The following is a 24,643-nucleotide window of genomic DNA, read 5'->3' as shown; positions in this document are numbered from 1 at the left end:
AGAGAGGCGTAGCCATTACTGACAGCCTACTACCAGGTAAATACACACTTCTACTTGTATAAAACTGACCTTTGTACGATTAATACTTCATAAAATACTGCATATCCTTCATCTTACCTCTTTCTAATCTACACATACAAGTATTTAACTGAAGTTACACAACAGTGATGTTGATACAGAGTTGGAGTTTATTCACACGTCACACTACAGTGGGTAATGTTTTCAAGAAACATTGAACAGTGCTGCCACATATGACACAGGGAAAAAAGAAAAGACTCTGAACCCTTTCTTTGCCATTATATAAAAATAGTGTTGCTACAAAAGTATAAATTAGGCTTACTAATAAGACAACTCAGATCTGAAGCTACACAGGAATCTGCTGCCAAAGTACAATAAAAAAGACAAAATTAATAGAATCAAACCCTTTTTTTGTTTTGTTGTATTTTAGTAGAGTATACAAATAAATGCCTTTAAAATAGGATGCCAGCAACACTAGTTTCTTAACCTGAATTAATAATCAATCAATCAATCAATCAATCAATCAATCAATCAATCAATCAATCAATCAATCAATGTTTATTTATATAGCCCAATATCACAAATGTTACATTTGTCTCAGTGGTCTTCACAGTGTGTACAGAATATCAGTATGACAATACGACACCCTCTGTCCTTAGACCCTCACATCGTACAAGGAAAAACTTCCGAAGAAAACCCAGTTTAAAGGGAAAAATGGGAGAAACCTCAGGGAGAGCAACAGAGGAGGGATCCCTCTCCCAGGACGGACATACGTGCAATAGATGCCGTGTGTAAATTGAAAAGATAATACATTTGCAACATAGGATAATAGACTATAATCAATTTAAACAGAACAGATCTTAATGTTTGCATTCTTATACCATTTTGTACAATAATTATAATGAATAAGTTCAAACAAACTAAAACTTACAGCTGATTAATAACGGTATCTAACTTGAGTTTTTATTATATCAAAAATGCTACTGTTATTTTTACTGTCCCCAAAAAGCGCGTCGGCAGCCTCCAGGAATGCTTCTTTCACAACTTCGGCGTCTTTGAAAGACTTCATGTGTTTCGCAAGAAGTGACTGACACGATAAGATGCTCTGGAAGTAGCCTTGCTCTTGTTGTTGGGCCAGGTGAAAATGGACTGCTGTGCATTTAGCTGTCCTTTCAGGCCCCTCCCCTTTTGGGAGCGTAGGGCAGAATCAGGAGGGAATTCCGTCTCGTAGCATTTGTGCACTGTTTTTAAATGCCGCTCCTAAATGACCCTTCTTCGATAAAGCCACGCTCGCATTGCAGATGAGACAGATGGACTTTGAATTGGAATAGACTAAAATAATCATCCTCCCACTCGGAGTGAAATATATATTTTTGGCTTTTTTGCTTCTGCCATAATTGCGGTCTTGTGTGTGTGCGGACTGTCACTCCTGTTCCCACGAACAACATCAGCGAACTAGTGCCCGCTGCCCACAAGCCACGCCCCGACACATGGGGTCACACCAATCACAAAGCTTTGATGCGTTCAAGTGCATTATTCTGGCACAGGAAGATTATGTTATTAACGATAAAACGGAATATTGTTGGTCTATTGTTAGACACATCTCGCGATCGACTGGGAATCTCCCCGCGATCGACCGGTCGATCGACTGGTTGGGCACCCCTGCTCTATGGCATATCATCCAACCTCCTTAATAAACTCCAACATATCCAGAACTCTGCTGCCCGCCTCCTCACCCAAACCCGAGACCACATCACTCCCGTCCTCCAGATCCTCCACTGGCTCCCTGTTCGTCAAAGAATCAACTTCAAAGTCCTCCTGATTACTCACAAAGCCCTCAACAACCAGTTCCCTCCCTACCTCACCCCTTCCCGCTGCTTCCGCTCATCAGAAGCCAACCACCTATCCATCCCCACCCACATCAATCACCGGACCTGGAGGGACAGAGCCTTCTCCGTCACTGCCTCCTCCCTTTGGAACTTACTCCACCAACCCATCAGAGACTGCACTGACCTCACCACCATCAAAAAACTCCACTCGGTGGAAAATGCCTATTTTAAGGTTAGTTTGGCCATTAAAATGCGTTTTGATATCATTTGATGCGAGAAATATGAGTTGTTATTTCAGATGATGTGTGCAGTGGATGTACATGATCTTTAGTTTGCTAGTTATTATGCAGATTACTTCAGGAGATTGTGTCCATACAACCATTGTTACCAAGGTGGTTGCTAGGGACGCTGCTATTAATATTATTTCTGTTATGTTGTGTAACTGTTTAATGGTGTTATCTATATTGCTACTCCCTTCCCCGTCAATTTATAGTGTTGGTACACAGCGCAAACGTGTTCCCCTGTGCAATTCTCCAACCCAGTCTCACATCACATCTTCATAAACAAATACCGGAAACAGACCGAAAACATATATAAAAAATAAAAATAAATACTTTATTCCGAGTGTGCTTGCTTTTCTCTTTGAAAGTCATCACATAACGGCATTGTAATACACGGTTCGGCTGCATTAAATATTACATATCTGCCGTAGTTCTGTATTTATAGAGCCCTGATGAGAAGACTTCTAGACAAACATGAGGAACTGCCGCCAAAACTGAAAACGTGACATGGATCATAAATATATCAGCAGTTAAACAACATCTTACATTTCTTTTCACACAATACGTCTCCTTGCAGTATCAACACTAATTCGGCTGACTTTTATATTTGATCCAATTGGTAGATAGGCTGTATTTACACCATAAAGGTGCACAGCTGATATAAAGGGACACCTAGTGGTTAAAGCATGTTATTGAATTTCTTTATTTTTATTATTAGATATTAATAGGATCCCTATAAAGTATATTCATTACTCGTTATTCTCTACTAATAGTTAATTAAAGACTGTATATAATGACTATTTTACACATCCCTTTCAAGATTTCAAGATTTTCTAAGGTTTATTGACATATCATATAGGCCTACACAACTGTGGTGTAGTTCTGCACTGAATGAAAAACTTGGGTTGCAGGTTCCTCAATAGTGCATTACAAGACATCTATCAATATTTGTGCATACCTCCAGCGATGTTAACTATGTTGAAGCATTTATTTTAACTGATATTATACATATGTATTATACTCTTATAAGATGTATGTAGACAGTATAAGAAATGTGCAGAATACGACAGTTTAATGGTGGAGGTACACATATTGATAGCTGTCTTGTAATGCACTGTTGAGGAACTTGCGACCCAACAATCAATAAATAAAGAACACAGAATTATTAAATATAAAACACAGAATTTGTATGATTTGTGTGATTATACCAAATGATTTACAAATAAACACCACTGCATATTTACAACTATTACACATGCTGTTTCCAACTTGGGATCAATAAAGTATATCTTATCTTAAGATGATCGATGGCTACTGCCATATTTGCGAAACACAATAGCCAGCATGTGTAGTTCTGGGGACGGGGTGGACTTGTTGAAATCCAGTTTTGGACAGTCTGCCGTGGTTCCATCCCATTTCAAAGTGCTGTTCGACGCTCGGCGTAACCCTCGGAGCACACTCAAACATCCAATCACAGAGTTTGAGGACTATCACAGGGTTTGTGTTTGTCAAGCGAAGCGGAGAGAATACTTACTTCCGGGTGTAATATTCTCTAAAGCAAATTAGCTGCTCCGACCCTCGGTCCTGACGGACTCCAACTTGTGTTTATTAATCAAACAAATAAATAAACACAAGGATAATTATGTGTTATTGTTGAGTAAATGGAGAATTGCACAGGGGAAAATAACGTATCTATGTCACCATTTTAGATGCAGATTTTGTTAAACTAATACCTTTGCGCTGTGGACCAACACTATAAATTGACGGGGAAGGGGGTAGCAATAAAGATAACACCATTAAACAACTGTTTAACTAACATAACAGAAATAATATCGATAGCAGCGTCCCTAGCAACCACCTTGGTAACAATTAAAACGTTGTATGGACACAATTTCCTGAAGTAATCTTCGTAATAACTAGCAAACTAAAGATCATGTACATCCACTGCACACATCGTCTGAAATAACAACTCATATTTCTCGCATCAAATGACATCAAAACGCATTTTAATGGCCAAACTAACTTTAAAATAGGCATTTTCCACCGAGAATAAAACGAAGGTCGGCCATGTTTTTTTTTTCTGCAGGGAGAAATGTGAAGATCATGTGACATAGACACTAGCCATTGGAATGAATGGTGAAAAAAAACGTAGGGATCTTACAATTTCAGAGGCGTTTTTGTAGAAATACTACGTCCTACGTTGTGGACCAACGTAGTTATTACACGTTTTTTTGTGAGACTGGGTTGCTCTGTTCCTCCTTACACACATCTCTAAAAACGGGGATACAACGGAGTTGATCCAGTTTTGCTACGGTCATAACGACATTACTAAAATGTGGGCTGGCTTTACGTTTAACTCCTTGCAACATCCCGCCCACGTCCGACCTATCATCCCCATATACAGTCGCTAGCTGAATCCCCTCCCTCAGCTGTGTGTCTGTGTATTCAGTAGGGTGTCTACGAGAGGGACTTAGAGTAAAGCTGTTATTATGTATATATATATATATATATATATATATACACACATACAATGGCACTGTTCTATGGCTAAATACTGAATAAAGAACATGTCAAGGTATGTGCTGTATCAGAAACAATGCGTGAAGTGTTTTGTAAGTAATATGGTCTGTGTTTACATTAGCAAGTATCGCTAACACTCAGAGCTAACCCTGTACTGGAGAGAGTATGTGTAAAGAAGCCGGATATAAAAAGTACTGTCCTTGTATTAAACCTGTGAGAGAGAAAGCGTTTGAGCTCCATACTGTTTCAGAAATAATGCTTGATGTGGTTTGGAACATAATATGGCGTTTAATCACGGCAGTGTTTAGCTGAGTTTCTGCTGGTAGACTTCACATAGCTCATTGCTTGAATGCGGACGCTCCAAAGGGGCGTGGCCAGCAGCAGCTCCAAAGGGGTGTGGAGGTGTTTGGGATCATTGTCATGCTGAAAGACCCAGCCACGTTTCATCTTCAATGGCCTTGCTGATGGAAGGAGGTTGTCACTCAAAATCTCACGATACATGGCCCCATTCATTCTTTCCTTTCCACGGATCAGTCGTCCTGGTCCCTTTGCATAAAAACAGCCCCAAAGCATGATGGTTCCACCCCCATGTTTCACAGTAGGTATGGTGTTCTTTGGATGCAACTCAGCATTCTTTCTCCTCCAAACACGTCTAGTTGAGTTTTTAACAAAAAGTTCTATTTTGGTTTCATCTGACCATATGACATTCTCCCAATCCTCTTCTGGATCATCTACATGCTCTCTAGCAAACTTCAGACGGGCCTGGACATGTACTGGCTTAAGCAGGGGGACACGTCTGGCACTGCAGGGATTGAGTCCCTGGCGGCGTAGTGTGTTACTGATGGTAGCCTTTGTTACTTTGGTCCCAGCTCTCTGCAGGTCATTGACTCGGTCCCTCCGCGTCTTTCTGGGATGTTTGCTCACCGTTCTTGTGATCATTTTGACCCCACAGGGTGAGCCCCAGATCGAGGGAGATTATCAGTGGTCTTGTATGTCTTCCATTTTCTAATAATTGCTCCCACAGTTGATTTATTCACACCAAGCTGCTTACCTATTGCAGATTCAGTCTTCCCAGCCTGGTGCAGGTCTACCATTTTGTTTCTGGTGTCCTTTGACAGCTCTCTGGTCTTGGCCATAGTGGAGTTTGGAGTGTGACTGTTTGAGGTTGTGGACAGGTGTCTTTTATACTGATAACGAGTTCAAACAGGTGCTATTAATACAGTTAACAAGTGGAGGACAGAGGAGGCTCTTAAAGAAGAAGTTACAGGTCTGTGAGAGCCAGACATCTTGTTTGTTTGTAGGAGACCAAATACTTATTTTACCAATTCATTCATTACAAATCCTACAATGTGATTTCCTGGATTCTTTCCCCCCATTCGGTCTCTCATAGTTGAAGTGTACCTAGGATGAAAACTACAGGCCTCTCTGATCTTTGTAAGTGGGAGAACTTGCACAATTGGTGGCTGACTAAATACTTTTTTCCCCCACTGTATGTAGTACATTCAATTATCAATACAAATCATAAATGATTTACGAATTGAACTTAGTAAGTTGGGCTCAAATAAATCTTGCATATTACCTGATGAAGAGCCACATCTGTGACCCAGTAGTTATTATTCTTGTCTGTAGTTATTCCGTGAGGCAAGTAGAACCTGCAACATCAGAGATGTGAATCAATGCTAGTTCTGACTCAGGTTTAATGCAGGAAGTACCAAATATACTGGACATGGTTGCCTGTTCATACTCATCACTTGCCTTCATTCGTCATCATAGAGAAAACAATGACTCACATGTCTCTGCCAGAAGCCTTCAAGATGGTGCCTTTGGTTGGGTCCACAACCAAGATAGTGGACTGTTGAATAGGACCCACGGACCTCTGCTGGTATCGAGCCTGGCTGTTAAAAGAGCTGGAACAAACGGTTTTGTGTTTCTAAGCAGACCAGTAGCAAAGGCAATTTGTGAACCAATGAAAGTATAATTGCTATGACAGTGTGTTATTCAACATTAAAGGTCACCTATTATGCAAAATGCACTTTTTGATATCTTTTATACATAAATATGTGTCCCTGGTGTGTAAGGAGACTCACAAAGTGTCAGAAAATAAAACCCTCTCTGTTTTCCTCCTTACCTAAATCTCTTAAAACGGGGTTACAACGGAGCTGATCCAGATGTGTTGAGAACTTGACATCATTACTAAAACGTGGGCTGGCTTTACATTGCCTCATACAGCAGAAATAATGCTTGATTTGGTTTGGAACATAATATGGCGTTTAATCAGGACAGCGTTTAGCTGAGTTTCTGCTGGTAGACAGCCTTCTCCTCACAGAGCTCACTGCTTGGATGTGGATGCTCCAAAGGGGCGTGGCCAGCAGCAGCTTGGTTACATTTAAAGGGCCAGACCCAGAATCAGCACTTTAGTAACGGGGCTGAAATGGAGGGGTATGAGGGATGCTACAATGGGTGATCTGTTTGGTATTTTGAGGAAAACAATTCAGAGACATGTTTTGTATAGATATGGCCCTATAATATATTGCTCAAATATAGCATAATAGGTAACCTTTAAGTCATTTTTGTCTACAGTATAGGTCCTGGCAAGACTGGCAGTCACTCTCTAAAAGCACATTTTGAGGTACCTTTGCCCTACATTGGCTACAGGCCTTAACATGGGGGAAATGTGGGATATAATATAAAGCAGATCTGTCTGCCTGTGATGTCCATTGATGGAAAGCGGAACATGGTGGTGGTAGTGAGCTCTCTCTCTCTCTAATTATAAACATTGAGGTATGAGGTTTAGGACTGACAAAAGTCATCTATGAACAGAAACATATGTATATCAAAAAGTGAAAGTGACTTACTCTGCCCCCCAGTGATGGTCCCCTCTGTGGAAAATCACCAGGTTAGAATCTGAGTCGAGGGCCAGTCCTGACACCTGACCCACCTGCAGAGAATCCAGGGGCCAGCCTACCACCTGCTCCAAGTGGTAGTCTATAACACACACACACACACACACACACACACACACACACACACACACACACACACACACACACACACACACACACACACACACACACACACACACACACACACACACACACACACACACACACACACACACACACACACACACACACACACACACACACACACACACACACACACACACACACACACACACACACACACACACACACACACACACACACACACACACACACCTCTTTTAAACCTGTCTGCCTGATGTACCTCCAGTTTGGAACAAAAAATGATCCTGCAGATTTGTATGTAATCTGTTTTTTAATAACACTTTTAAAATCACCTTCAGAACACAGCAAGACACAATGCAACTTTTCACAGACCAAGTACTACTGTATGTACCACAGTCTTTTAAAGTAGCTGTGATAAAACCTCTTCCTAAAAAGCATGAGGTGTGAGGGCGAGCACATTTCTGGATTGTTTTATCAGCTTTCACATCTGGAGAGCTCCAGGTGTGATATCAGGAAGTGAGGGTCCTTATACAGTTAGGATAAGGCTGCTGAAATGATATGCAGGCAAAACTTGTCACAGTTAGTTCAATTTGCTAACAAACCCCTGAATGAATATGTCTGCCTTGTTAATGCACATTAGCTATAACATATGAAGTGTGGAGGAGGAGTGGCTGACTCTCAGCCTGAGGAAGTTAGCTGTACTATAGTATGGTGGTCCGACCAGAAGTAAACAGGGTCCCAAGACTTTGCCTGTATTGGGACCTGTTTGTTAGTATCCTTCTCTCTTGCTCTTCACAGGCACCTTGTCTCACTGATACCATGCATACGCATTGTATCAGACAATGAACAGGTTTATAGATGCGAGTTAAATATCACTTCCTGTGTCAACTTTCCGGATAATGTACAACTTATACATTATGCTGCTGTTTATTAAGTGTCGATGACACATTGTACATGTCATGTAAAGCTACTGTAATCATGTCTTCCCCACCATGGCAAAAGGTTTCTTTGACAAAAAAAGGTTGCCAGTTTAGGATCGTACAGGTATTGGGTTAAGCAAATCACACTCTTAAGATACAACAAGTTAAGAGATTGCACATGTAAAAAAAGAGGGTTCACAACTATATGTTGGATGCACATGCAAATATTTCTTGCTTTAGGAAAATATATTTACAAATAATGAAGTATTTATCCGAAGGAAAAACTGAAAAAGTGTACTTTGTGTGTATTATGCTTTAAGGATACTGAACCGAACACAGACATAAAGGGGTATGTTCTAAGCAGCATTGACAACTATTAAATAATATTGAGAACCCACCTTCTTCTTTGTGGCTTGGCCATGGCCTCAAGCTGATGCAATGTGTGGACTCTGTCCCTCACCAAAACAAGATCCTCCCTGGTGTGGAAGGCTAGTCTGCAACTGGGAGAGCCCAGTTCTTTATTTTGCAATAAGTTATTAAACTGAGCCACAGAGTCAGGCTGGGGTCTTTCCATCTTGCTGGGGTTATACTTATGACTGTGAACTACCCCCTTGCTCTGGCCTAGCAGCTTTGACAAAAGAGAATAGAGGTCACCTGCACAGACGGACAGAGACAAATAGGAAGGAAAGGAGTGCAAATAAAGAACAAATATACTGAAGGCTAAAGGCAAAGTCTTGCTCTACAGGGCAGATATACCAAAGGGCACAGTCTAAGTGTAGACGTGTTTTGTAGACACTTCCTGGGAGAAAACTGTCTTGAGCTTAGAAATATGGAAGGACTCTGTTGGACTAGAGAAGAGTTAAGGACCCGGCACACCAAGATGGTATTGGGATGTTGGTAAGCATATGTCACCTTAGTTTTGCCCTAGTGTCCCACATCGTTGGTAATAGCCAATGGCCCTTTCTGGGAGGTTTTTCAGGCGGAAGGAAAAACCACTCTGTCCATCTTAAGTGAATCAGTGCAGGAGGTTAGAAACACACCTGAGAAAAGTTAGCAAATTACTAAAGTCAAGAGGGCAAAGACGGACTTTTTTCATTTTTCATCTGATCGGATCAATTCAATACATGGATATTTTGACAATGACATGGGTATCTGGTATAAAGCCAAGTGGTGAGCATACGTTTTTTTATCCACAGGGCTTACCCTTTTTTACATTTGCTACATTGGCAATGTACCAATTACATTGCTGTCAAAATTAAGACATTAAGCCAGGATGAGATCGTCCTGTTGGCTGTAAACTACACAGCGGAACGTTTCCCATAAAGGGGGAAAGAAAGACATCAACAATATAAAAAGTTGCCTTAAAGTAATGAACGAGTGTGGAGAAAACACTCCGAGATTTGTTTCTTATTACTTGGATGAACTGCCGCCGGTGACATTTACTAACATGGATGTCTCAAGCCTACTTGGGAGAATGGAGCAGCTGTGCTCTGAGGTCTGCTCTATGAAGCACGCAATGCAGCTACAGGCTGATGTAAGCGAAGATCTTCGTGCTATCACAGTGGAGATCGATCGCCGCGTGTGTGCACAAGAGCGCTCCACTGACCTGACACGGGGCCTTGATGGCTCAGATGCGGCGGCGGTGGACGGGGCCCGCCTGGACGGCACAGCACTGGGGGCAGCACAGGCAGGAACCTCAAACTTGGGCTTCGGAGTGAGGGCTGCGGCGGGGGCATCTGCTCTGAACGTGGAGAGGACTACAACAATGGATAGTCCCAGTGGATCAACGTTTTTGCCAGGCTCTGCAAAGTGTCATGTTGTGAAAAAAGGCCGACGTCATGCCTCAGAGAAGGCTGCTGATAAACCGAGATTGCCCACTGTTGCTCCCGAGCAGAAAAATAAATCCGGTAACGTGCCTATTGTTGGCACCGGAGCTGCGGGCAACATCAAAGTGATCAAGACTAAGCTGGTGAGTGTTTTTGCTTCCAAGTTCTCACCAGACCTAGATGCTGAAACTTTGTCTGTGTATCTTAAAGAAAAACTTGGCCGTGAGGTTGCCTATTGCCAACAAATTGGCACTATACACGGTAGATACGGTTCATTTAAAGTATCTGCTGAATGCAATGAGGTCAGCGAAATGTACAATCCGGAGATCTGGCCAGAAGGGGAATTTGTCCGGCGATATTATGAGCCGCGCAGAGCGGGAGTTATCGGCTCAAACACTGCACCTACTGCGGGGGGAATGAGTGTGCCTGCTGGTGCAATGGGCACTCACTTGTCTCGCTAAATGACTATTCGGGTCTTGTCGTACAACTGTCGTGGCCTTCGTATGGGCCAGAGCGCAGGGGATAAAGCTTGCCGCATTGTAGTTGACCACCTTCTGGAGAACTGTGACATACTATGTATGCAAGAGACATTTTTAGCGAAGCAAGACCTGGAAAAACTGAACTCTTTCAATGATAATTTCCATGGGGCTGGGGAGTCTACTACTGACTTTGGCATGGGAATAGTCAGAGGAAGGATATCAGGGGGTGTGGCTATCCTGTGGAATAAGAACCTTGATTCATCAATAAATGTGGTTAGGCTTTGTGCCGACTGGTGCATTGCAATACAGTTTACTCACAATGACAAGGAATTTATTATTTATTATTCACATTTCCAAATTAGAAGGCCCGTCTTATAATAATAATATTCAATTTTATTTATAAGCGCACTTTTCATTTGATTAAACAAAATTCAAAGTATTATGGGGGAAATCCCATTTTCTCCAAAAGAAAATGACCGACTGATGCTCTTCACCAGTGTTTCTCAAACGTTTTCATACCAAGGACCACCAAACCAATAAAAAAACACTCAAGGACCACCTCACTCCACAAATATCCAAAAACTAGTGCTGTCAAAATTATCGCGTTAACGGCGGTAATTATTTTTTTTAATTAATTGCGTTAAAAATATTTAACGCATGTGCAGAATGGCCCGCCCCATACGTGCCACCAGTGGCAGCGCCAGGGTATGGCTGGGGTAGGCTACACCCATACCAAGAAATGGCTTAGCCCCACCATGAAAAATTATGTTAAAGTAAGCAAAATAAAGTCTGCCAACTCGCGCGGAGTAAATTGCACAGACAGCAGTTAGTAAGATTGATTTCAGTAGCCACGGTTTTGAAAACTTTTGTCACGTAGTGATCGTCTTCTCAATAGAACATCTTTGATAACGGCGTGGTGTTGTTGCAGGAAGTCCCGACGGAGAATACTTTTGCTGTAGTACAGGGGTGCACATAACTGGTACGCAGGTTATGTGGTAATCTGAAATGCATACCGTCACTTGTGTCACAAAGCGCATTTGCGTACCGACGTACTTGTGAAGCTTTTCCAGAAGGCGGTTTGATCACCGGACAACAGAGTCGGTCTCCGTGTGCACAGACAGGGCTGCTGTTAACGTCGGTCTGGACAACGGAATTGTGCCAAAACTACGCCAACCGGCTGCGGAGGGAGACTCCCCCCTTCACTGGAGAACTGCGCTAAAACAGCTGATCACAACGTTCACACTCTGTGGTCACATAGTACTCCACTAGCCCCCTCCCCCCCTCTGTCGACTTTCTGGAAGTACTCCCCCGTTGATAGAAATCAACACGTAATGAATTAAGACCCCACGGTTTGATGATTGATAGGTGTGTGGGTTGTCTTTCATTTTGACACGCAGAAAAATGTTATAATAAACATAGATACTGTATGTTAAATGGATATATCCGCCTTCTTTCATTTATCTTTCCATTCCCACAACAATATACATAAATAAATGGCATATTTTGGACATAGTTCGAATGGTGATTAATCATGATTAATACATTTTTAAGCTGTGATTAATCTGATTAAAAATTGTAATCGTTTGACAGCCCTACCAAAAACACATCGTTTTTTACAAATCGCCTGAACATGGTACAAACAAGTGGCAACATGTGTGATGAAGGTGTTTATCTGGGTTATATCATGCAATCGAAAGTGAAACTTAAGCTCGTTCCATTGCGGAGATATTCCTGCGAGAGTGCGAAAAACTTAAATAAATGTATTTCTTTAAAATGTGAAATGTTACCAATATACTCACGGACCACCAGTGGTCCGCGGACCACACTTTGAGAAGCACTGCTCTACACTGAGTCACAGTATTTAACCCTGAAGAGAAAGAACAGTGCAGATTTTTAAAAAGCCGCATATTTATCAAAAGGCCGCATAATCCCCGCATTTTTCCACACAAAGTTGAAAAAAAAAGTTAACTCATCTTGACGTGAAGTGATGATGATGCGCGACGTCATCAGCTCGCGCATCACAGAAGGTAAACAACACCGTAGAGTGAACGTGTGGAGCTCACACGATGAAAAATCTAATCCATCTCATTTACCGACGAACATTTCTGCTAAAGACCGGGCAAAGCAGTACCCCGATGTCTTGCATGAAAGTGGAGGGAAACTATTCTGCACCCCGTGCAACTGTGTTGGAGCATAAGAGAACATCGACGGTGACGACCCACTTTGATTCATTCAAACATTCGAAAATGCTTTCTGCTGCTGCGGACAAGAAGGACACACAACTCACGTTCACCGAGGCATCGACCTCCAAAACCCTTTCGAGGGCTACAAGAAACGAAGTGAGTAGCCTACAAGATTGAAGCTGGTCAGATAACGAACGCGTAAATGAAAACAGAATGAGGCGGAGAAGTGTGTGTGTGTGTGTTTGTGTGTGTGTGTGTGTGTGTGTGAGAGTGTGATTAAAATAGCCCAATTGCTTTTACAATAAATAAACATTGAATGTGTTTAATTGAATAGTAAAGGAGTTTAACGTTAGTGGCAGGTTGTGTGTGAGAGAGAATAAATAAATAAGACAGCCCAATATTTATTTTTTCCGCATATTTCGCAACGTTCCGCATATTTTGCAACTTCCCGCAATTTCACCGCATAAAATCAACCAGCAGCAGTATTTTGAAATCTATTCTTTGACACACAGGAAGCCAGTGTAAAGACTTCAGAACTGGAGTGATGTGATTCACTTTCTTAGTGTTAGTGAGGACTCGAGCAGCAGCGTTCTGAATTAGCTGCAGCTTTCTAATAGATTTTTTAGTGAGACCTGCAAAGACACCATTACAGTTTACTGAAGATAAAAGCATGGACACGTTTTTCTAAATCCTGCTGTGACATTAGTCTTTTAATCCTAGATATATTATTTAGGTGATAGTAGAATGATTTAGTAATTGTTTTAATGTGACTGTTGAAACTCAGGTCAGAGTCCATTACTACACCTAGATTTCTGTTGTTTTGAACATTGCAGACTGAAACTCAGCGCTAACTTTTATACGTTCTGCCTTGGATCCAAAAACCATTACCTCAGTTTTATCTTTGTTTAATTAGAGAAAGTTCTGACACATCCAGTCATTGATGTGTTCAATGCACTTACTCAGTGTTTGAATTGGAGCATAGTCTCCTGGTGAAATGGTTATGTAAATGTGGGTGTCATCCGCATAGCTATGGTAAATTATTTTGTCGTTTTTCATTATCTGAGCCAGTCGTAGCATTTAGATGTTAAAGAGAAGAGGCCCCAAGATGGAGCCTTGAGGTACCCCACATGTCATATTTGTCAACTCAGATGTGTATTAACCTATAGAAACACATTTGTTTCTGTCCATTAAGTAGGATTCGAAACAATTGACAGATGTAGCACTCCAGATAGGACTCCAATGGGTGTGTCCCAACCAAAAACCCAGCGGATCCCAGAGGCTGGAGGCGTTGACAAATTGCTAGAGGGCGTTGCCAAATGTCCCCATTTGTTCAATTACAGGATTTAACCATGAGATGGCGCTTTATTCACAAATACACACAGACAAGTTGGTGTTGTACAACTTACAGATGTAGCACTCCAGATCAGACTCAAATGGGTGTGTCCCAGTCAAAAGCCCAGCGGATGCCAGTGGCTGGGGGTGTTGCCAAATTGCTAGAGGGCGTTGCCCAATTTCCCCATTTGTTCAATTACAGGATTTAACCATGAGATGGCGCTTCATTCACAAAATACACAATGGGTGTTGTAGAAACATCAATATTTTAGATCAAATAAAGTATATAGTTTGCTTTATGCAGTATATTTCCTGTAATATTGTACAGTAGATTGAAGTAAATCAACTTATACATTAAGATAAGATAAGATGGACCTTTATTAATCCCGTGGGGAAATTCAGTAGTTCAAACAGCAACAGGGTGAGAGTGAAAAACAGGACAGCACAGATTCACACAGATTAATAAAATCAAAAATAAGATGAGCGATAAAAAATAATAATAATAATGAGAAACTATGAAATAAGAAATGAATAAAACTAAAATGTAATTATCATATCATATATTATAATGTATTGTATTATTAAGTAATATCATACATTAACCCCATTATAGCAGATGCCACATTGAATGGATGAACACATGTATGCATCAATAATTACAACAGAGTATTTCTAAATACAAGTTGTAAAAATACTTATATGTATTTAATATTAACCCTTTGGAGTCGACCGTCATGCCGGCGTGATCAGATCACATGACCTGTTCAAGCCGGTGCCGCATAAAAACAACAGTCCGGACAACATTGCCGTGTGTTTCTGTCGAAAGTACTGGCTTGAAACGACTGTATATCCCAGTCTTTGATTCATGCAAAAAGACCCAGTAAACACGGAGATACGGTGATATAAAGTTAATACATTTCAAAAGTATGAAATATGGAAGCACATATTTGAATATCTTCGCCATATTTGATCATTTTACGAAACGGAAAATACTGGAAACTGTAGATCCTGCTCAACAGGATGTATATGTGTATTTCTGTCGAAAGTACTGGCTCGAAACTATATGCCAGTCTTTGTTTCATGCAAAAATACCCAATAAACACGGACATACGATGATATAAAGTTAATACAGATATATTTCAGAAGTATGAATAATGGAAGCACATATTTTAATATTTTCGCCGTATTTTATCATTTTACGAAACGAAAAATACTGGAAACTGTAGATTCTGCTCAACAGGATGTATTTACCAGGAAGGGGTGAGGTAATGAGGTAAACGGAGTGATACGAAACGAGACGAAAAGAGACGAAGAGGGACGGCGGGAACCGAAGAGAGACGGCGGGAAATGGAGAGAGACGAAGATATACGAAGACAGGCTGCGGGAGACGAAGAGAGGCTGCGGGAGACTGCGATTGAAGTAAAGTGACAAACAAACATTGAAAATGTAGATATAGTTAGATATATTTAGAGTTTTGAAGACTCAACTATGATGAAGAGAACTCTGAACGTGAGTCAAGCTTTAAGCTTGTTTTTTGACATGGAGGAGGAGGAATCTGTGATGTTGCCCTCTGTGTCGTAGTTGACAGAAACCGCTTTGAAGCGTGGCACAGATAAAGACAGAAAAAACTGATTTTTGTACATAATGTGTATATATATATATATATTTGTATTATATTTATAATAACACTTTTGCCTTATCAGAATGAAATCCCATGCTACCTCAATCAAACTTTCACATTATCATAGTCACATCCCATGTATATATTTCCAGCTTTTAAATGGTTTCGTTGTGTATGTTTGTGTTGTGAAAAATAAAATCATTTTCAAAATCTGTTTTTACGTTTTTGTTGTGATTTTGGGTCCAAAATGTTCATATAGTAGAAGATCACCTACATCCAAACGAAATAAATATAATTAATTATGATTAATACGTTAAGTCTTGTTCATTGTTTTTCACTTTTATTAAATGTTTGATATTTCCGGTGGAAATGGTGGACTATCGGACATTCAAAATGCAGCATATTTTCACTCTTACACACATATATTCTCATTTTGCTCTCATGCAAAATCTACTAAATCAAAGTATGTCATGTATATTTAGTTTTTCTCCCTCTCTCTCTGTGTGCGGGGGATCACAGGAGGGGGGAGAGCTGTGGAATGTGACTCCTCACATTCCGATGGCCAATTAGTTTTAAACAAAGGGTCCCCAACATACATAGGACACATGGGGGGGTTGGGGCTGGAGAACGGTATGAACCCACCAGGGCTGTTTCCTCAGAACGAGAGGAAAGTTTTTACCAGGACAGCTTTTTTAAGGGACATCATCGCCCTGAGATCTATGCTGCTAATATGTTCATGGCCATAACGCCATTTGTAACATATAGGAGAATGGTGAAAATAACCAACTGGACTGGGACCAATGGGAAAATGCCTCTTCCCCTCAATGTGAAGCAACAGATTGAGTCTTATGTTTCCAATCGGTTCCCAAATCTGAACATTGACCAGTGGCATAAGATCAGGAGCCGGGTAAACGAGAGACTGAGGAGCCCCAGAAAAACAGATCCCGAAATCGCTCGTCCTGGTTTCCGCAGCAGATAGGCCTACAGCATGTGTCTGTTACTGTATGTCAGTTATTTTAAATAAAATGGTGAAAACTGAACTTGAAAATTGTTTCCTCTTTTTATTTTCTTTATTATTTTCGGGATGGGGAGACGTGTGTGATTAAAAATTCATTCGCAGAAATGTAAAGTGATCTAACTACGGGAAGAGCCGTGTAAATGGGTGGCCATATGCATTTGAAAAGCAATATAAATCACACAGTTATTATGCAATAGGCTATAAAAGCACCACCGATTACCTTTCTCCAATTCAAACTCTTGACGGGAAAAAAGGAAGGTGTAAATGGTTGGGCTATACTGTACTGTATACATACAAAGGCCATTCAATAGACGTTCAATATATAGTATTCGTTTATTAGAGTCGGCTTGACTCGGTTTGCATTCATAAAGAATGCACAAATGTGTTTAATCGTTAATGTCATAGTATTCGTTTATTAGTCCCCGAGGGGAAATGGGTAGCAGCACATCACAGAGGCATTTAAAAAGTGAAGAACATTCAAGTTAAACAATACTAAGTAAACAATTAACACAGTAAATTATGTGGATTAAATCACATTTATTTCGTTAAAAATAAACGAAATGACTCGGTTTGCATTCATAAAGAATGCACAAACGTGTTTAATCGTTCATGTCAGATATGTAGGCCTACTAAGTAAATAGCCTACATTAGTTCCTGCTCAAGATTAGATTAAACTGTATTGTTATTGCACAGATTACAGGTACTGAGACAACGAAATGCAGTTTAGCTTCTAACCAGGTGCAACAAGCAGTAAAGTGAAAAGTAATGTTCACAATCTACAGAATAAAATATATAATGAATTGAATGATGAATAAACAGTGAGGGGTATGAATATCAGCCTGTGAGCAGTATGAACAGTGTGTTAATCGTTAATGTCAGATATGTACTAAGTAAATAGCCTATATTAATTTCATGATGGATTAAACCACATTTATGTCGTTAAAAATAAACAAAATGATTAAATGTAGGGTGAATTGCCCTAATGTGGAACATTTTTGCATTTCAGACTTCGGGAATATTATTGCGACATGAAGCCGATACAATAAATCAAAATCCAGTAACATTCTGAAATCCCCAGGATGTGTCCTAATCAAACCAAAAGAGAACATGCAGATATTAAACTCATAAAAGAAATGGTAGACATATTAGTACTCTTAGTGCCAAGTTGTCTCAGACAATCTGTTTTCCTAATGTGGGACAGTTCTGTGCAAAATGTGGGACACTGAAAAGTCTATATTAAAAAGCCTCAGTCACCTTCATTCATGTAATAAAAGAATCTCAGGCCAGTAACACTCAAAGCTACAGTAAATGTGCAATACCATGCTATGTTACCATGTATAATGTTATTGTTGTTACAACAGAAGATGTTTTTATTTAAGTTGAAGTTAAATGCATCAATCTGGTGCACTGAGGGCAAAATTAGTAGATTTGTGGATACGGCTCTCAACACTCATATGAAACAGAACTATTCTTACAATGTGTGTTGGAACGTATTAAATTACTATGCATATGTTATTGTGTAAACAAACAGCTGATCACCTGCCGTTTCATTCAGAGCGTTTAAAAAAAACGACGGTCTGATTTCAACAACTCAATGTGTGATTATTATAGCAGTAATATTAGACACTAATAATACAGTAAACTATTAGCACTGTACATATTATTGTTTGCCCGTGGGATTAGGATGATCGGTAGAGAGCTGCTGCATTTTCCTCCGGTCGGATGTGATATAAAAACAAAGCGATTATTGTCGTTGTTGTAAACTCACGTGGATTAAATTGAGTGCATTCATTTCAACTCGCGAACATGATCGCGAGGATCACGATCGAACATTGTTTGTTTGACCCTGGATGCATTTCCTGATCTAAAAACATAGCGATGGTTTTGTACTTACGCCAACGTGAATTAAACATTATTTTGTTAAATAAAAACATGGTGATGTTTAGTAAATGATTACATGTCTCTTACTTAAGCACAGAATATGATCCTATCCGTGACATATGGATCTTAACAAATATCCACTATATCAGATCCCTGGAGATCAGCTGTTTATTTCACATGAGTTCCAGTGTGGCAGCTTTTCACGGCTCCCCCTGGTGGATCCATGATCCATTGCTGCTGGTTTCATTATAATTAAATGTATTTATCAAGGGGGCGTTTCAAGTCCTGCAGGGGGGTTTTCCTTTTCAGCAGGGGCCCACCCCGTGCAGATCACGGACCCGCCCGGGTAGGCGTCTGAAACGAAGCGCTACATCTGTAGGCTGCATCTCAGGTTGATTATTTTCATTTCCTCGGTCCTCGGTATCACCGGAAATTGATTTGTCTGCGCCATCTTGAGTAGCGTCCCATGACGCTTATTTCTGCCGGAGGACCGAGGATCGATAATGGATGAGCGATAACCGAGGAACCACCAGACCATCCTCCAGTGAAATCCTCAGACACTCGCCCCGTCCCCTTATTCTGTATCGCTCACTGATTGGACGATGCAGCGCATGCACTGATCTGATGCTTCTTGACATGAGAGCAGTTTCCCAGCAGAGTGAAGAAAACACATGAAACTCACTCCTCAGTTTATACCGTGTTTTGTTTCAATTAATGTATCATTTAGTTACAAATGTGTGATATATCTGAACAACAAAGTGGTTTTTCGTTTATACATTTTAAGAATGGCGTTTATCTTTTTTGCGAATGAGTTCTTATTTTATTTTTAATTTATTTGGGTCTACAACAGATGATACAAATAGATATGTTTGATATTTCCAGAGACCCTTTCAGACCGGCAATGCTGTCCTGCATGTCATTCCGATAGTCCATCTGAATGTGACAAAAGTCAGAAGTCTCCCATCCCCCTTGGGAGACTTTCTCCGCACATTCCGATGGGCAATTAGTTTTAAACAAAGAGTCCGCAACAGAGGCTACTATTGCCCCTTTCACACCAAGGCTTTTCCCGTTCTAGCTCCATGCTAGAGCTTTTCTGGTTCGGAACCGGTTCTTCGGTTCAGCTCCCGCTCTGTTCACACCGCTCAGAGCCCGACTGGTGCTGCGTCATTGTTTGCGTCATGAAGTAACCGTTTGCGTGCCTGCTTCATAAAGCCAAACCGCACGGAAACCCCTCACATCGACAGCAACAACAATGACCGATTGTATTGAAGAACTACTCGTTTTGGTTTTGCTTTGTCGAAACTAAATGGAAGAAATGGGACGACTTTACTACCAACTTTACAGTCGTTACATGCTACATTCAAAAGTTCTTTACAATCATCATCATCAACTTCAACGAGGATTCCGTAGGAGAAAGACGGTACATATACGTCCTATTCGATGGCGTTAGAACTAGCTGTTGTTAGCCTCTGCATGCGCCAAGCTCAAAATGCCCAGCTTTGCAGCATTAATTACTATGGTATAACATTAAAACTGATCCACCGCCTCCGCCGTAAGGGTGACGTATGCGGTGCTTGCTTTCTAGACCGACAACTTGTTGGTGCTTGAAACGAACCGGATTCTGGAACCAAGTTGGTGTGAAAGGGGCATATCTCTTGTTAACAGAGTGGGGATGGTAGAGCTTTGTCACACCGTTTCAGGGTTAATGAATAGTGGATAGGAGAATTCAAAAAGGATTTAGGAGAAGAGACTGCAGTGCTTTGAGAATCCGACTGCACTTACACTATCGACGTATTTATGATGCGCCAGCGGACGTCATGAATGTGCGTCTGCTGCTGTGGGCAAACTACAGTTTTCTATACAGCGGACTACATGATGTAGGCTATACTAAGAACAACAACAACCCAGCGCCGTATTCTATAGATACTTTGCACCGCGCTCCCAGTTGTTGTACCTGGCAGAGCAAGAAACACTCCAGCCTTTTATTTAAACAACATGTTTAAAACATATTTATTTAGATAAAACATATCTAAATAAATGTGTGTCCCGGGCCATAAATGTAAGTACGCTGTCAGATAAAGCCACGGCATCACAATTCCCGTATTGCTTTCAACCCACCAGCTTTTATGGAGAAAATAAGTGTTATAATAATTAGGGCTGTCAAACGATTAACATTTTTAATCCGATTAATCACAGCTTAAAAATTAATTAATCATGATTAATCACCATTCGAACTATGTCCAAAATATGCCATTTATTTATGTATATTGTTGTGGGAATGGAAAGATAAATGAAAGAAGGCGGATATATCCATTTAACATACAGTATCTATGTTTATTATAACATTTTTCTGCGTGTCAAAATGAAAGACAACCCACACACCTATCAATCATCAAACCGTGGGGTCTTAATTCATTACGTGTTGATTTCTATCAACGGGGGAGTACTTCCAGAAAGTCGACAGAGGGGGGGGCGGCGGCGGCTAGTGGAGTACTTCGTGACCACAGAGTGTGAACGTTGTGATCAGCTGTTTTAGCGCAGTTCTCCAGTGAAGGGGGGGAGTCTCCCTCCGCAGCCGGTTGGCGTAGTTTTGGCACAAGTCCGTGGTACAGACCGACGTTAACAGCAGCCCTGTATGTGCACACGGAGACCGACTCTGTCGTCCGGTGATCTAACCGCCTTCTGGAAAAGCTTCACAAGTACGTCGGTACGCAAATGCGCTTTGTGACACAAGTGACGGTATGCATTTCAGATTACCACATAACCTGCGTACCAGTTATGTGCACCCCTGTACCAGAGCCATATTATTAATATTTTATGGCTCTGCCCTGTACTACAGCAAAAGTATTCTCCGTCGGGACTTCCTGCAACAACACCACGCCGTTATCAAAGATGTTCTATTGAGAAGACGATCACTACGTGACAAAAGTTTTCAAAACCGTGGCTACTGAAATCAATCTTACTAACTGCTGTCTGTGCAATTTACTCCGCGCGAGTTGGCAGACTTTATTTTGCTTACTTTAACATCATTTTTCATGGTGGGGCTAAGCCATTTCTTGGTATGGGTGTAGCCTATCCCAGCCATACCCTGGCGCTGCCACTGGTGGCACGTATGGGGCGGGCCATTCTGCACATGCGTGCGTTAAATATGTTAACACAATTAATTAAAAAAATTAATTACCGCCGTTAACGCGATAATTTTTACAGCACTAATAATAATTAACCAAAGGCATGTTTCTCACTATTTTATGCATAGAAACAACAGGCTACTGTGTGTGTGAGGAATCAGCTGTTTATTTCATATGAGTTTCATTGTGGCAGCGTCCATCACTGCTCTCCCTGGTTGCAATACACAAAGACAGCTAACTGTAAGCTTTTCACTCAGAGGGGGGTGGGGGCCATGGCTGATGACCATTAGGTGTAAACACACAGCTGATCACCTGAGAGCTGCCATTTCATTCAAACTATTAAAAAAAAAAAAAACAGTCTGATTTTAACATTGCACAACAATGAACTCAATGTGTGATTGTTATAGCAGTAATATTAAACACTAATAATACAGTACACTATTAACAATAGTATAATATCATAGCCCGTTTGCCCATGGTGAGATGACGAGGCTTCATTAAAAATAAACCTCTTTTTAGTGAATTACTGAGTTTGGGCACGTTAATAACGTTTTAATGAAGTTGACTACAGTATATTCATATTTGTCAGTGCTTTCATGTCAATTCGGCGAACATAAACATAAATGATCGTGAAGATGATGATGTAATTAGGATTAAAAATCGGTAGTGAGAGCCGTGAGCACTGCATTTCCTCCCGTCGGATGTGATATAAAAACAAACCGATTATTTTTGTAGTTGTAAACTCACGTGGATTAAACCACATGTATTAGTGCTTTTATGTCAATTCGGCGAACATATGAACATATGATACATTAAATGATCGTGAGGATGATAATTAAAAATCGTTTGTTTGAGCCGGTCTGCATTTCCTGATGAAAAAACAAACCGATGGTTTTGTGTCGTACACCAACGTGGATTAAACAACATTATTTTGTTGAATAAAAACTTGGTGATGTTTTGTAAATGATTACATGTCTCTTATTTAGCACATAATATGATCCTATCCATGACATATGGATCTTAACAAAGGAAAGAGGTATGGTTGACATATAGTGTGTTTTCTATGAAAGTGTGGAAACGCAAATACTTTTTGTTTTTTTAAATTGTATTCAGCTTGTGAAGGAAAACTTAATAGTGGGTTAACATTATACAATATAAACAATATTGATATATATGTGTACCTGTTGAGTGCCTCATATGCATCATAGAGTGTATATCAGCTGGACTGACAGCGATGGGCATGTTGGCTTCATCTGGAATATGCTGGAACAGCTCTTTGGAGCCTGGCTCCATGCAGGTCATGTAGGGGACGGCGTGTCTGCTGTCCATGTAGTACATTATGTAGAAGTTGCACATTTCATCAGCAGAGGTAGCCCTGCACACAAAACAAAAAAGTAGATTTAAAGGTTTCATGTCATATCATATACACAACTACAGTGGAGTAATCAATGAAACATATGGCTCCCAGGTTCCGCAACAATGTAAGTACAAGACATGAAAATAAATAAATAAATAACAACAATAAAAATAGTGCAAGATGGCCAATCAAGTAAAGACATTCCCGGTAGATGACGATGTAAAGAGTTATAAAGTCTTGTCTATTGTATTATAAACCCCTGTGTAGTGTGTATGTGTCAGATAAGGCCTGATCACTAAAACTGGCCTTACTGGATCATATTCCATCAGCTCATGATAAATTAAATAACAAACACAACAAAGATGCATTGTTTACAGCGTTGCTTTTAACCTGAATGTTGGGTTGTACTGTGTACGCCCCCTTACTCCCTTGAAGTACAAATGTGTGGGGTAATAATTAGGTGCAATCCAAACTCACCCAATATATGTTTTGGAGGTTCTGCCTTCCCCAGTAAACACACATCTGCCTGCAATGGTGTCACCATACTTCACACTGACATCCTTGTTAGCAGGATAGAAAGCCTGCAGAGAAAACACATGGCTGATGAGCAATGAACAAACGGCACTCTGAAGCCGAATATGATCAATATATTCCTTGTTGAATTCTGATATAATATTAGAAATATAAATTGAACAGCGCAATTATTAACTTAAGAAAACAAAGGTTATAATGGATAAATTCATAAATATCAATACATCAAAATTCCTTGAATTGAAGAGTCAATCGCAGGACAAACTATTTGAATACCTGATCCTCTAGGACAGAGGCGTGGAGATGTTATCATCATGTGTTATGCAAATAACACATGATGGGGAAATACTAAAACGGGATAAACTGCTAAATGGTTTGAATTGCATTGGGATCATTACATGCATCTTTAAATGCTTGTTGATAAATTATATTATATATTTGATCCAATATTGAAAAATGCTCATATAAAAAAATCTGTAACCTGATAATGTTTTTCATTTAGTTTGATGAAATGGCTTAAAATGTGAAAAACAAGACAAAGTGGTAACTACGAGGCTTTAGAGATGTGTATGATGCTTTGTGACTGTGTCTTTAACTGGTTCAGAACATATATCAACAGGGAGAACGTTTTATGTCAGCCTTGGAAATCATGTGTCCGAAGAACATAACCGCTATTATGGGGTTCAACAAGGGAGCTGCCTTGGTCTGTTATTGTTTTCTTTATACATGCTA

The 24,643-nt window shown here is 40.4% G+C and overlaps 1 protein-coding gene across 3 annotated transcripts in view; it reads right to left on the bottom strand.

Annotated features, from left to right (window-relative positions):
- Positions 1–24,643, bottom strand: part of pam (peptidylglycine alpha-amidating monooxygenase) — a 108,046-nt gene that overhangs the window by 37,708 nt on the left and 45,695 nt on the right. For all 3 annotated transcript variants that reach the window (XM_034095540.2, XM_034095541.2, XM_071205069.1), the window contains exons 12-16: positions 23,858–23,961; positions 23,205–23,398; positions 7,504–7,633; positions 6,439–6,555; positions 6,228–6,300 (exon numbers count right to left, since the gene is read on the bottom strand). In XM_034095540.2, the coding sequence (XP_033951431.1) occupies positions 6,228–6,300; positions 6,439–6,555; positions 7,504–7,633; positions 23,205–23,398; positions 23,858–23,961 (618 nt within the window). The remainder of the gene's footprint in view (positions 1–6,227; positions 6,301–6,438; positions 6,556–7,503; positions 7,634–23,204; positions 23,399–23,857; positions 23,962–24,643) is intronic.

This window comes from Pseudochaenichthys georgianus, chromosome 12, assembly GCF_902827115.2.
Source record: "Pseudochaenichthys georgianus chromosome 12, fPseGeo1.2, whole genome shotgun sequence".
NCBI lineage: Eukaryota > Metazoa > Chordata > Actinopteri > Perciformes > Channichthyidae > Pseudochaenichthys > Pseudochaenichthys georgianus.
The sequence above is the reverse complement of the archived record's forward strand: the minus strand, read 5'-3'. Positions and strand labels throughout refer to the sequence as shown.